At 38.5% G+C, this 14461-nt stretch overlaps 1 protein-coding gene across 2 annotated transcripts; it reads left to right on the forward strand.

Moving 5' to 3' along the window:
• The first annotated feature begins 206 nt into the window (after positions 1–206).
• Positions 207–8316, forward strand: LOC112149705 (toll-interleukin 1 receptor (TIR) domain containing adaptor protein). Of its 2 annotated transcripts, XR_002919829.2 has the most exons (4): positions 207–2480; positions 3065–3670; positions 5161–5350; positions 7858–8316. XR_002919829.2 is itself a non-coding variant. In XM_024277581.2 (3 exons), the coding sequence occupies exons 1-3, from the start codon at positions 2372–2374 to the stop codon at positions 5298–5300; spliced, it is 855 nt and encodes a 284-aa protein (XP_024133349.1). In that variant the 5' UTR covers positions 207–2371; the 3' UTR covers positions 5301–5771. The 2 variants fall into 2 exon arrangements, 1 of the variants encoding a protein (XP_024133349.1); XM_024277581.2 differs by lacking the exon at positions 7858–8316 and having other exon boundaries at positions 5161–5771.
• Positions 8317–14461: the final 6145 nt, after the last annotated feature.

Consider the following 14461-nt stretch of genomic DNA (forward strand, 5'->3'; position numbering starts at 1 on the left):
CAACTTCCTTTTATACCCTGTGCTGTGGGAACAGCGACACCCACTGGAGCCTCCCGTTACAATGATAACAATAATAATTCATTTATTCAATAATAAAAATAAAACAGACATACAAAAAGGCAAATAAATATTTGAACATCTTGTGATTTTGGACGTTCTCCCACTTAGAAATCATGGAGGGGTCTGACATTTTTATCTGAGGTCATGTCCACTGTGAGAGACTTAATCGAAAAAAAAATCTGAGAAACACATAATTTTAATGCTTCTGCTGCAAATAAATATTTGAACTGCTTTATATCAGCTAGAATTCTAACCCTCAGTTCACCTTCACTCCTGTTTGAGGTTGTTTAAAGACTCTTGTTGTCCATTTATTACCAGTAAGACTGCAACTACTAACATGGCCAAGACCAAAGAGCTGTCCAAAGACAGTAAAGACAAAAGTGTAGACCTCCACAAGGCTGGAAAGGGCTATTTTCACCAAATTGCCAAGCAGCTTGGTGAAAAAAGATCCACCGTTGGAGCAATGACTAGAGAATGGACGAAGCTAAACATGATGACTCAATGTCCCTTGGACTGGGGCTCCATGCAAGATCTCATGTCATGGGGTCTCAGTGATTCTGCAGAAATACAGAGAAATTATTAGAAAAATCATATAAGTTGATTTTTTTTTTTTGCTTATGTCTCCCAGAGTGAACATGCACCTAAGATGAGAGTTTCCCTCCATGATTTCTAAGTGGGAGAACTTCCAAAATCGCAGGGTGTTCGAATTCTTATTTGCCTCACTGTATATTTGATATATTTTTTGAAAACATATTTCTCCTAAAAAAAAAGGATTACAGAAGATGTTTGGTGCCTATTACAATAATACAATATTCTTCTAAATTTGAAAATCCCAAATCTCCTCCATTACATTATCTTTTATGAGTGCAGTCTAAGCAAATATAGAAAAGATTGTTGTTGGTTTAATGCACGGATGACACTTTTCAACTAATTAAACAAAGATGGCATAGCGTTTATTTTTTTCAAGTCAAAAAGTCTTTCTCTGAGCCTGTTCTTTTCTTTTCTTTTTATCTGTTTCACTGTTTTAGTATATATATTGAAGCAACTTTGCACTGTTTAGGGTGTTGGCTAAAAACATTTTCACACATAAATAAATGAAAAAAAGATTGATAGACTAAACTGCTGAAGTAGTTTCTGAAGAGCATCAGGAGTTTATCCAAGAGTTAACCGTTTTTGTGCAGAGTAAGTTTGCGTGCTTATTTCCCATGAGCCCCTTCTCTTTCTCTTCAGCTTACAGCACCTCACAACCCCAACCAGACAATGGCTGTGTGACAAAAATGGCGATCAAAAATGGAGCTATCTAGTCGTACAGTTTTGAGCCAGATGTCAACTCAGACGAGGAAGACGCAGGCGTATATGGATCCAGTCATCTAAAAGTGGATGCATTTGAATGGAGCAGAGCAGGGGAACTCAGTTGTTGTTACTACGTAACCACTATAAGCTTTTAAATCTGCTCCTGATTTACCACGGCATGAATGGAGAAATACTCAGAAATGCTTTTTTTAATCTTAATTTTGCTAATATATGTCTTCCAGCATCAGAAAAAGGTTACAACATGTTCAAAACACCAAAAAGACTTTGCTTTAATTTGAAAAAAAAAAATTTAAGGTGTGATTTTTGTAACAGCATTTTTAAAACTGTGTTCTGTCTTCATGGTCTTAAATAAATTTAAAAAAAAAAGAAAAAAGCAAACCAATCGAAGCAGAACAAACCTTTTGGCATACATCGTGTGTAGAACAATATTATTCTATTTAAACAGTTTGCAATCTCTTCAGCTTCTCTTTTAAACTTCTCTTTTTGCTGCTTCACAACTTTTTTTTTCTGTGTTGATTTCAGCATAAAGAAGAAAGTTTATGGTGACTAATACGTTGCTGAAAACTTTTCATAGTCACATTCCGTCATTAAAATAGATCGGATACTCTGTTTAAAAATAAATAAACCAAGGAATGCAACATAGACAATTTGTTGATCAAGCTGCTATTGGGAAATACAAAGTAAAAAATGTGGTTCAAAAAGCGTTTTATTCCTTTGGTTGATGTTTTTCTCCTTAAAAAAATACCAGTACAAGAAGGCGTCACACTTGAAACTGATTTTTAAATTTAACCAAACACCATCAGGAAATCTTGTGCGTCATGCATGAGTAAGATTTGTTCAAATCTGTATACACTTGTTTTGCAAGGGTTTAGTTACTCAGTCAAGCATAAAACCTTACAGACATTTGAAACTTGACTGCACATGTTTGGCCGTCCCATCTGCTGCTTCCTCTTTTGGCCTTCATATCAGGGACTTTGCATTTGCTGCTACTGACTCTATGTGTGTTCATTTGGCGGACAGACTCATAACGGATCCTTTAGGATGGATTTACTTGGGAGGCTTTGAGGAGCAGCTCAGCAGTCATGACGGCATCAACAAAATGCACGGTACGAGAAGTGAAAGTGTTCTTCATAGTCAGGATCTTACAAAAATTTGGATACTTTTCAATCTATAGGTAGTGTGTTATCTTTGCTGCTTTGTTGTGTGAGACTCATAGGAATTCTTCACAAATCCCACTGTTTACTATATCTATTGTAAGTCACACTTCCACAGCATAAGCTGTGTCCTGTAGAAGGACGTGGGAAACAATCGCAAACACACACCAAAAAAAAATAGTTACTCAGACAGGAAGCTGAACCTGGAACTTCACATCTGTTCACAGAAGGGTCAGTTCTTTTTTAAGTGGAGGTTCTTGCTCAACAAATATGAATAAAAGCTGGAGCTCTGTGCTAAGATGCGCTGGAGAAAACTCTGGAAGATAGCCATGAAGGAGAGGGATGTTTTTTTTTTCTTTTTCAGTTTTTATGGAGGGTTGACAGTTATGCAGATGTGCAGTTCCTCTTTTATGTTTATTTTTGTGTCCACTCTACATCTTAAGCAAATTATAAAACTTTTTTTTTTTTCTTGAGGAGAGTCACTTTGTTTTATTGTCTGTCTGAAAACGCCATGATGTTTCTTATGTTTTCTTTAGGTTGGTTTCGGAAACTCTTGAAGACAAGAGGAAGTTTGTCAATACAAAATAAAAAAGACGAGATCATAACCAAAGACTCAGTGACGTCTGCCGGCTCTTTATCATATTCGTCTGCTTCACCGCTGCCTGCAGTGCCACCAGGGAAATCCCCGTCCAAACCACGGCAACAACAGCTTGTTCTCGCATCTGAGCAGAGATGGAAAAAGAAATATGACCTTTTCGTGTGCCACAGTTCCACTGACTCAGACATGGAGGAGGCCACGCAGCTGGTTTTGTCTCTCGAGGCGGCGCCCCATGAACTACGGTGCTTTTTGTGGCACCGTGATGCTTGCCCTGGGGCTGCAGTCACTACAGAGTTTGGTCATGCACTGGAGGACAGTCATGTATGGGCGTTACTCATCACCCCCAGCTTTGTGCAGGATGACTGGTGCAAATACATGATGCACCAAGTTTTGGCAGAGGGGCCCATGTCCAACAGGATGATTCCCTTGCTTCAGAACTTACCACACACTCAGTATCCAATGGAACTGAGATTCTACTACTACATTGATTTGAGCAGGAACCCACACAGAGGCCACAACATTGTCAACAAGACTGTGCTGGGGTGTAAGTGTACCTTTTTGTCACATAAACATGTTTTAGTCTCAGACTTACATCATTTTTAGAAATGAAATGTTTAAAGTTCCTCTCTAAATTATATTTTGATCTCTCGTCAAAGCGTTCTTAGTGGTCTTTCAATTATGGTTGTGCTGTTTTTAGACAAAATCCCCAAAACTCGGTGTCCTTTTCTTGGACAAAGTTTGTGCAGAGTGACAAGAGTTTATCATATACTCGTCTCTGAGTTTTGTGGAATGCACAGATTTTATATGCAAAGCATAACTTTGGTAAAATGTTTGATCTTTTATGAGTTAAAAGCACATATTATCTTATGCTGCACAACATTGGTTACTAGCTGCCAAGAGCTGCACTGAGATGATCTTGTTTGGCACAGAACGTCTTTTGTTTTAAAAATAAGTTATTCGATCTACTGTCAAATGTAAAAATAAATAAATAAATAAATAAATCACATTTTGAGAGATACTTGGTTCTTCTTAAATTTTTGCTTTGGTTGATGCAAAAAAATAGACATAATTCATATTTATAATTTAAAAAAAAAAGAAGGTCGTGAACACAAATCCAAATTTCTTACAGGCTGAAGTAAAACTGTGGTTCTCCTTCTAGGTTTTGATCAGTAGAAAACAAGGTCAAATGGCTCTTTTACTGTCAAAGGTCGCCGACCCCTGCACTAGTGGATCCACTTGAGCATTTGTCTTGCGGCGGTGCGGCGTGACTTGCTCCGGCTCGATAAACCCCGGCTGCTGCAAACATTACGCTTCCTGTATAATCACATATTTATTTATATGAAAGTTTTAAATGTTGTTCATCTGTCGCACTTCATAAAAAAACATTAACAGCACTGCTTGGGTCTGATTTTCTCCTTTAAAAATCAGACCAAATGTAAGCATTTTATGGTCATTTTATTGATCTGCTAAGCTGTGTCTCATTGTTTACTGACGTGTGCAATAAGGATTCACTCTTTAAATATATTGGACAATGAAAACAAGCTAGTGTAGCATCTCTAGCAATATAACTCATTAGTCTCTCCTGATGATCTACAAACTTTCAGGCTGTTCTGAGAGCAGAACCCGCTCTTTGACCCATCTTTCAAGGTGGTCTTAATTCATTTCCAATCAAATTGATCTCCGGTTTGCCCTGAGTCTCCTCAATCTGAATAGGCTATGTGCTTTGAACCGGAATAGCTGGACCAAAACAGCCACCGTAGCCGGGCATTATGGGATGTAAACAGAGTAGGACTCAATCAGGACCAAATTAAGTGGACTCAGTCATGATTTTTCATAAATTATTTTACACATCTCTTCCATAATAAGAAAAATGCAACAAGAACATGTTAAAACACCCTTTTCATTGGAGTGGTTCTCTGACAAAAACTGGTTTGCATCATGGATGGAAATCAGCTGTAGAAAACCAAAGATTCTGAGAAAAACAAACAAACAAAAAAAGGATTTACTTAATTTATTTCTGTTTTACATTTGCAGATTTGGAGAATCTGGTCAAAGAAGAGCTGAAATCTGATCACAAGCTGGACGAGTCTGAAAGAATCTCACAGAAAGAGACGTCAAAGCAATGTTCCACTGTTACTTCAACGGATGAGGAGGAGAAACAGACTTTACAATGACTCTCAAGCTAAGATTTGAAACCCAAAACAAGTCTGCTGCTACTGACCACGTTGGTGACTTTCTTGTGACACTACTTTTGCCCACTGTATGTGTGTGTGTGTGTGTGTGTAGGCTGATGTTGTTCATACAGTAAAAATGAAGCCCATGTGTGCTCCCTGTGGTGATTTATCTCTGTGTGGGGTCTACATTCCCCCTGTTCATTCAGAAATGTGAGTGTAAGGCATGTCTGGGTCACTCTGCCTCTCAGCTAATGTCGGCTAATTTCTCCTGCTAGCTTGAGTGTACGTCACTAAGGATAAAAAGCTGTTTTTGATCAAGCTAACAGGTGAACTAAAGGCGCAATTTCGCTCTTTAGGGGTCAAACACCAAGCTTACATCATATAATAAACCACACAAACGTTTTGATCCTAATTTATCGCCAACTGGTGCTAGAATGCGTGCTGTCTGCAAAAAAAAGAAAAAAAAAAAAACAGCAGTTGTTTAAAAGCATAAAAAAACTGATCCTTCCTCAGATGAGCTAAAATTATAACATTGAAATGAAACTAATCTCTAAAAGGGACTGCTGGGGTTATGAGGCTTTTACTAATCCTCATGCAGACAAAAAGAGCTATCTGGATGATTACCGAATTCCAAGAAAACCAAGTTTCATACTCCACATGAAAGTAATACTTTCTATTTATAGTCGTCTATGCAATACAAAGATTTTTAGTAGGTGAAAATATTGTACTCTATTTATTGAAAGATAATGTAAAAGGCAACAACTTCTTCATTCTTGATCTTTTTCAACTCTTAAAAAGCCTTCTCATCTTTTGCTCTATTTTTAAAGTTTTCCCAGTGGTTTTTATTCCATTTCGAGAAATTCTTCTCTTGAGTTGTGGGCAAGCCCGACCTCAATTCCCATCATCCATCTCCTTTACACGCTCTCCCGCTAGCTTACAGCCCCTCACAACCCCAACCTAACATTACCTGTACAACAAAAATGGCGAGCAACATCTGAGCTATTTTGATTCAGATTGACAAAAGAAAAATAGGAAAAAATCAAAATCGTGACTTTAAAACTGTGAATTGAATCGTGGCTTGACTAATCACCAATCAGAATGGAGCAGGGCAGGGAGCTGGCTTTCCGTTTGCAGCTTCTATGTCACACGACACAATTTTTTTTTAACAATTTGAACAAAGAACTATTCAGAAATGCAATTGTAATCTTAACTTTCATGTCATCTATCATAAGAAAAATGTCCCAAGGACACAATTTTTTCATCAGAGTGGGTCTTTACCATTAAAAAGATACCACTTAAAACACTGATATTAAAAGATTAATCAAATGTGTCGTGAAAGTGGTTCAACATCTCTGAAGAAAATTGCTGTCAAACAAGTGTAATGTAAGGAAAATGTCAAACTGGATTTTTGTGTCACATGACATGACAGTTAAAATGACTCACCCATGAAAAACATGACTGCTCCCGTTACAGCACAGTTTTATGGTACGGGGATAAACTTTGAGCGACTTTTTGGACTCAAAAGAGGTTTGGGAGAGGTTTATTGACAACAATCTGCTGGTCTTTAGCTTTTAAGAATAAATGTAATTATTTAACAAGGAAAAAATAGATAGTAAGAGTGCAAATTGCTCAACAGAAGGGCTCATTAGAAGTAGTAAAACACTGTTCATGCCTTTATTCTTGAAGCTTGCACATGCAGCAGTACACGTTAAACCCTCATTAGAGGGAGCTGAGGAGCTACTTTGCTCATGGAATACAAAGATCTGACATGGTGTTGTCTCAAAACAAAATATATTCAGAGTTTTTCAACCAGACATTCTTGCAGTTCTCAAATTTGCACATTTTAGGTGTCAGCCGCAGCCATTGTTTTGTGTGACTATATGTGTGTGAGATTTCTTTTTTCACACACGCAATTTGGTTTATTACAAATGTTAACTTTGCTGGTGCTCTTCCTCAATTCCGATACCACAATGCTCACTCTCGTGACTAATTCTTTAAAATAAAAGGACCTTAGAGGAAACGCTCATGTCAGTTCATATGATTTGAAACCTTTAATGTAAAGCTTATGTCTTAAGACTGAATTTAGTATTTAGTATTCAACAAAAAAATATTTTTTGTGAATATGACAGATAAAATTTTTTTAAAAAGTATTGATCAAACTTAAAAAAAACTTTAATTTTGTTTGTCATATTAATTTTGGACTTGTCGCATCAGAACAGCTTGTGAAAGAACTAATAGAGGTGGGAAAGACCCTGGAAGTGGTTTGTGTTAGTAACTAACAACTTTCACAAGAAGTGAAAGACAGACATGCTTTCAATCACCAGTTGACCAGCTCATGAACTTAATAACCTGTGGGCGAACAGTCAAGTTTCCTGACAGAACAAAACTTTAAAAAATAAAGCAGAAGGACCCTTTTTTTTTTTTTTTTTACAAATCCCATTATTTATTGGAATGTCATGACTTTTTATCTTTTGTCAATTCTGTGCCCCTTTACTACATCCTGGGGTCAAACCTCAACCTGACCTATGATGATGCTGTGTTCTTTCTGTGTCTGCAGGAACCATTTTGAGGGGATTTTGATGATGGTTTGGTTGCCTTGGTGAACCCCATACGTCATATGCCAAGCAAGAGAAAGCAAAAAGAACGAGAGATGAAAAGTGTAGCAGGAAGTCACGGGGTTACAGCCCAGAGAAACTATGCCTATAGATTACATGCATACCCACAGCAGGTTCTTCTTTCTCACAGTTGAATTCTCACAGTCAGTTGTTTTTTTGTTTCATTTAGAAATGTTTTTTATCTTTACTGCTCACTTTCTTTATCTTACTCAACTCTTTCCACCTACCAGTCACATAATGTTGATTAGATAACGATTATACATCTACTGTAGAGGTATACAGCAGTGGTTTCCAACCGGCGCCAGTTCCATGGGTCACTTGGTACCGGTCCGTAGACAGAAAATAATAAATATACGTCCTGACTTACTGGTATTTTATTTCCGTTTTGTTAATTTTCTGATCCTGAATTAAGTTTTATTTTGAAAGATTTCCGGACTCTGTTCACAACACCCGTCTGAGTCACATGACTTAAAACAGCTAACTAGCATGGCTAACTAGATTGCTAAGCTACTAGCTCAAAGCTAAATACAAAACCCGAACAATAAAAGGTATTTGGAAAGTTTCTTCGGGGAGAAAAGAGTCAGTGAGGAAACCAGAGAAGAGTCTTCGACTTCAAAGAACAATAAAGCTGCTGTTTCAGATGAAACCGGGAGTTTTCCCTGACAAGTGGAATTATTGAGACAATTGTTCACTAGCAGAAGCCGCTCTGTCTAATATGCTGTGACAGACTCTCTACTGTTTAATACATGCCGATAATACATTTGGAGACACTGTGAATTTGCCCCTCTTCCGCCGGCACCTGTCAAAAAATGTGTCCCTGACGCCGTGGCCGCATGTGGGAGGAGCTACCACCTCTGTCTGTGGATATCTCACTTAGAATGAATTGAGGACACATACAATGTAGAGGATTAAGGTTTATTTATTGTGAAGAGTTCTACAAAAACATTGGTAAACATGTCTCCATGTTTGAGCTTTGATTATTATGAAAAGATTTTCCTGTACAGAGGGCTGTGTCTGTAAGACAGCCGCTTCCGCAGTGTTTCTGTGTCTCTGTGGCTGACCTTGAAGCCTCCGAACCCGCAGGGTCTCTCTCTCTGCCGGCACACTGAGCGAGTGAGCTCCACTGTGGGAGAGAAAGCCAGCAATCTGTCCAGAGTGTATCCCGCCTTTGCCCAAAAGTAGCTGAATGAGCTCTGAGAACCTGCCGCTCAAACGGGTGAAGGAAGAAGATGAAAGTTCTGGACAAAAACGTTCGCTTTAGATTAGTATTTGACCTGCTGATTGAGACACTGAAAAAGTGCCCAAAGCGGAGTTCCTGATTGGCTGATGCAACGCAGTGACCTGTCAAACTTCATATTTACATTTTGGCTGTGCCGCGCAATTGACGCCTTCGCGCCTCGCCAGTCACTTTAATTCGCCTCAGATTGCGCCTGTACCATTGATTAACATTGGAGCTGACAATATGCTTTATATTACACAAATGGAAAAACGCAGATCCTCAAGAAACTCCTCATTAACCACTGGATTGACTGGATTGAAGCCAAAATGTTTTGGACGAGGCGAAGAAAAAAGAAAAACCCTGACTGGTTGTATCCTGCCCACCTTCTGTATTTATTGTCTATTTTTCACACAATGCTTTGCACACATCTGAGACTATGTTTGTTCGTGTTTTTTTTATAAATGAAAAATGCGAATAAAAATAATATTAAAAAAAAATCTATGGGGAAAAAAACAGGTCATATTTCTTTTATGCATTTTTTTTTTTTAAAATCAGAAACTACTTTTAAAAATCAACAACTGGGTTTCACTGAATCTTTTATCTGCTTAAAAAAATTCTTGTAGTAGTATTTTATTTTGAAAATAGATTTTCAGGAACCAGAAACTTAAAAATACAAATTTCAGTCCTGTTCAGACCAGTCCATGAAAATATTGTTCAATTTAAACAGGTCTTTGGCCTGAAAAAGGTTGTGGACCAGTGGTCTATGGGGCATTTCTAATAACTCTATTTTGTTTCTCTATAAGAGGTCTACCAATAGTGTTCTTGAACATGTCTGCACATTTTTCAAAACACTATAGTAAAAAAAATGTCCTTTTTCTAAATATTTTCATTATTCTAAGAAGCTACTGTTGTAATTAAAGTTCAAGGAAGTACCCTGATCTCTAAATACTTTAGAGTTAAAATTAGTCTTCCATTTTTTTAAGCCAAAATAGGGTTTTAAAAAAGTATATTTATATATGTGTGTGTGTTTGTATCACAATTTCTTTGATGGTTTATTACCTCTTGCTACAATTACTTTTAGAGGCAAAAGAGATACACATTTATACACAAACCCTCAGGCTTTCATTTCATGTAAGAATTATGGCTTAAAGATTTATTGACAACTACTCCGTGAGAACAACCAATTGTGAGAGCAACTCGTTTGGGTTTGAACCTTGAACCTTGGTAGTATTGATTTGTGGGCTTGAGCTTTGGTTAGCCTTTAGCAGGGAGCTGCTGACTGCGACATGGCTGGGTCAGCAGTCTCCTTGACTTATTTTATGTTTGGTTTCAATTCCTTCGTTCTTCTTTTTTTGTTTGGGCCAGCACTCTAACTATTTCATTTTGATTCTTTCTTTTTCAGCACAAAATTTCTTTTATCTAATAAACTATGTTCCTTTTTCTTACTGGAGTCAACTTTTTTATTTGTTATGGTCCCATTTTGTGTTTTCACCCAGGCATGAGGCAGGTTTGCCCATTGGGGCTGTAAAAATGATGGTGAGGATGATAAGTGTGGTATTGCTTCAAACGCTTCCCCTGACCGCTCGTTCCAGGTTTGATGACAGGAAAAAAAAAAAAACACTGAAACAACCCCAAATCCGACCAATATATGTCAACCCGTCCAAGGCAATTTTTACTAGCAAATTCAAAACCAAAACCGCCTAATGCAACACTGCTGGTTGATCTGAGATCTATAACTGTCATCTTTATTTGCATGTGCTAGTAAGTGTGTTTGATATGACCAAGGCGGACGCAGCGCTGTGCAGATCGCCTGCAGCGCCATGTATGCTGGATAGTTTCTTGCTCCGACGTCACATGTCCACCGTCATGAAGTATCGTGGGAAAACGGCTTGTTCAAGGCGCCTTTCTAAGACCCTTTTTCTGCTCCTGGATGTTGAATCAAGTCTGATCCTTTGGTGTGTTGCTTATCTGGATTGGATCCCATGTGTATGACCCTGGTCTGGATTTATCAAAGATTCTCAGCTCACCCTCAATCTCCACATTGGCATCTCCAAAGTCAACTCTCCCAAACCTTAGACTTTTTGGAATTTGAGTACCTACGCCTGTGCATTGTTCCCCTAATCTGATCTGCAATATCTCTTTTGTGTTTCTGTTACAGACTCCCCTTGTGCATCTGGCAGTAACATTTCCACACCACCTGAGCTTCAGTATCACTGTATATATCTAGATCTCAGTGTGCTCCTCCTTGGGTGTCCGATTTCGTGGGAAGTCTGAATCTGCAACGGGTAAACAGCTTGGTGGGAAGAAATCAACTGTGGGAGCAATTATTAGGACCCCGTGGGGTCAAAATGATCACAAGAATGATGAGCAAAAATCCCAGAACCACACAGGAGGACTTAGTGGATGACCTGCAGAGAGCTGGGACCAAAGTAACAAAGGCTACCAGCAGTAACTGTGCCACCAGAGGCTCAAAACCCTGCAGTGGCAGACGTTTCCCCCTGCTAAAGCCAGTACATGTGCAGACCATCTAAAGTTTGCTAGAGGGCATTTGGATGATCCAGAAGAGGATTGGAAGAATGTCCTATGGTCAGATGAAACAAAAATAGAACTTTTTGGTAAGAGTTGTGTTTGGAGGAAAAAAAAGGCTGAGTTGCATCCAAAGACCACCATACCTACTGTAAAGCATGGGGTGGAAGCATCATGCTTTGGGGCTGTTTTTCAGCAAAGGGACCAGGACATCTGATCATTGTAAAGAAAAGAATGAATGGGGCAACGTATGGTCAGATTTAGAGTAAAAACTTCCTTCCATCAGCAAGATGAAACGTAGCTGGGTCTTTCAGCATGACAACCATCCCAAACACACTGGCTAGGTACTGGAGTGGCCTAGAGTCTGGAGAAGACAAGGAGAACGTTATGCTGCCTGCAACGTGGTTCAACATGACAGGTTTGGTGGTGAGTCAGTGATGGTCTGGGGAGGCATATCCATGGAGGGACACACAGACCTCTACTGCCTAGGAAATGGTGCTCTGACTGCCATAAGGTATCCAGATGAAATCCTTGAACCCATTGTCAGACCCTACGCTGGTGCAGTAGGTCCTGGTTTCCTCCTAATACACGACATACGGCCTCACGTGGCAAGAGTATGCAGGCAGTACCTGGAGGATGAAGGAATTGAAACAATTGAATGGCCTTCACGATCCCCTGGCTTAAACCCAATAGAACATCTCTGGGACATTATGTTTGGGTCCATTAGGCGCCACCAGGTTGTTCCTCAGACTGTACAACAGCTCAGGGATGCCCTCACACAGATCTGGGAGGAAAAGCCACAAGACACCATCCTTCATCTCATTAGGAGCATGCCACGACGTTGTCAAGCATGAATACAAGCTCATGGGGGCCACACAAGATACTGAAAAGCATTTTGAGTTGCAGAAATTAGGTTTAGGAAAAAATGGACTAGCCTGCCACATCTTCATTTCAGTCTGATGTTATGGTGTCTACACAATTGAGCCTCTGTAGGCTGAAAACTTTTATTTACATTAAAAGACTTGGAATCCTTTTGTTCCAAAGACACTGCCCTGTCGTTATTTGTATAGATATCCAACTACGTATTGAGATCTGATGTATCCAATGTGTCTCTATAAAGTGCCCCTTTAATTTTTGTGAGCAGTATATATCTTTACTAAGAAAACAATGTAGTAATTTAACACACCCATGAATTAATATTATTCTACAGGAATTTCTTATACTTTTATAATAAAATTACTTTTTTGGTATGTTTTTAATGTAAGAATCAATTTTACATTAATACAAGTTTAATTCTTGTTCAAGTAAAATTAATATTTATGCAGAAACAGTTTTTAAGACGAACTATTTTGTTTATTGAGGGAGCAAAGAATCAATTGAATAAGGAAACAATTTGAGTTGTGGCACCCATGAATACTCTAACTCATTCTGTAGTTTGAGCAAAATATCCATACACAATGTTACAATAGTATTTCAGAAATAGTGTTTGTGAAAACATTTGACTAACTTAAAATCCCAACTATTTTAATTTGTGAAAATTGACTAAAACAATGCATGAACCTTCATCCTCACATGAAAAAAAAACAGAAAATGATGCAACAAAAAAAATGACAATGAATATTTTAAAATGTAAACATCCTTCTTCTACTCATGAATATAAGCAGGAAGTATTAATTACTTCATTCTTTTAATAAATAAATTCCTTAAGGACACCATAGATTAAGGCCTAAAGCCTAAGCCTTTTCAGATGGTGATTTGTCTGGTGGACAGCGAGCTGTGGGAACATGGCCCAAATTCTCCAAATTAGCTCACCAATGTCAAAGTAACCTATGTTTGAGCAAACACACTTTCAGGTTGAACCCACAGGCGAATATCTTGCTTTTGCACAAGATATTTGGATGTGTCTGAATCTGCCCGGCCTCAGAGCTAGGAAAAACATCCAACACTATATCCACTGCAGTTAGAGTCCCACTCCATTGAAGATTTAAGTTTTTTGGTGTTTTCAACATGTTTTTGTGGTATTTTTTCCCTTGATAGAGGACATGTATAAAGAAAATTAAGATTACAGTTGCATTTCTGAGTACTTCTTTATTCAAATTTTATATTTATGAATCAGGAGCAGAAGAAAAAAAAAATACTGTCCCGAAATATCCAGAAACACAACAAATACCTCTTATTACAACAACAAAATTTAGCCTTGGGCGCAGTTAAAACACGCATGCAGCAATGTGCATCTTGGCTGCGCCTATTATGAGTGGCCAATATGAATTTCCATCAGTTTGTGTGCTTGATCGCACCCAAAACACATACGAATAACATCAAGTAAAATAGAACCCATTAAAATAATATCTGCTCAAATGAAAGGTGATATTTATTTAGTTAAAGTCACCCTATGAGATTTTTTTTTGTTTTTGAAAAACATTCTCAGTAGTGTTTTGATTATGACATTTTTAACCAAAATCCCACAACCTAAATGTCTTTTTTCATGTTGATCTGAAGCCTACGTCTGAAAAATACTCTCTGGGGGGGCGTGGCTTTTGGAGCTGAGCGGCTCTGATCTGTCCCAGACCCCTCCTGTCTGATTTTGGTGGCTCCGTGTCTTAAAGCGTAGATCATCACCGCTAGAACTGGATGTCAGCTCGGACGAGGACGTTGAGAGCTTCCGAACTTTCACCCGTCCTTTCCAACTGCGGTCAAATGAGTCGCCGTTCATATTTCCGTGGTCACATCAAGAAGCTCCATGGAGTCTGGTGGAGATTTTCCAGCGTTCTCAGTCCTGCTACCGTAAGTATTGGATGAAA

Source organism: Oryzias melastigma, linkage group LG13 (assembly GCF_002922805.2).
Source record: "Oryzias melastigma strain HK-1 linkage group LG13, ASM292280v2, whole genome shotgun sequence".
NCBI classification, from domain to species: domain Eukaryota; kingdom Metazoa; phylum Chordata; class Actinopteri; order Beloniformes; family Adrianichthyidae; genus Oryzias; species Oryzias melastigma.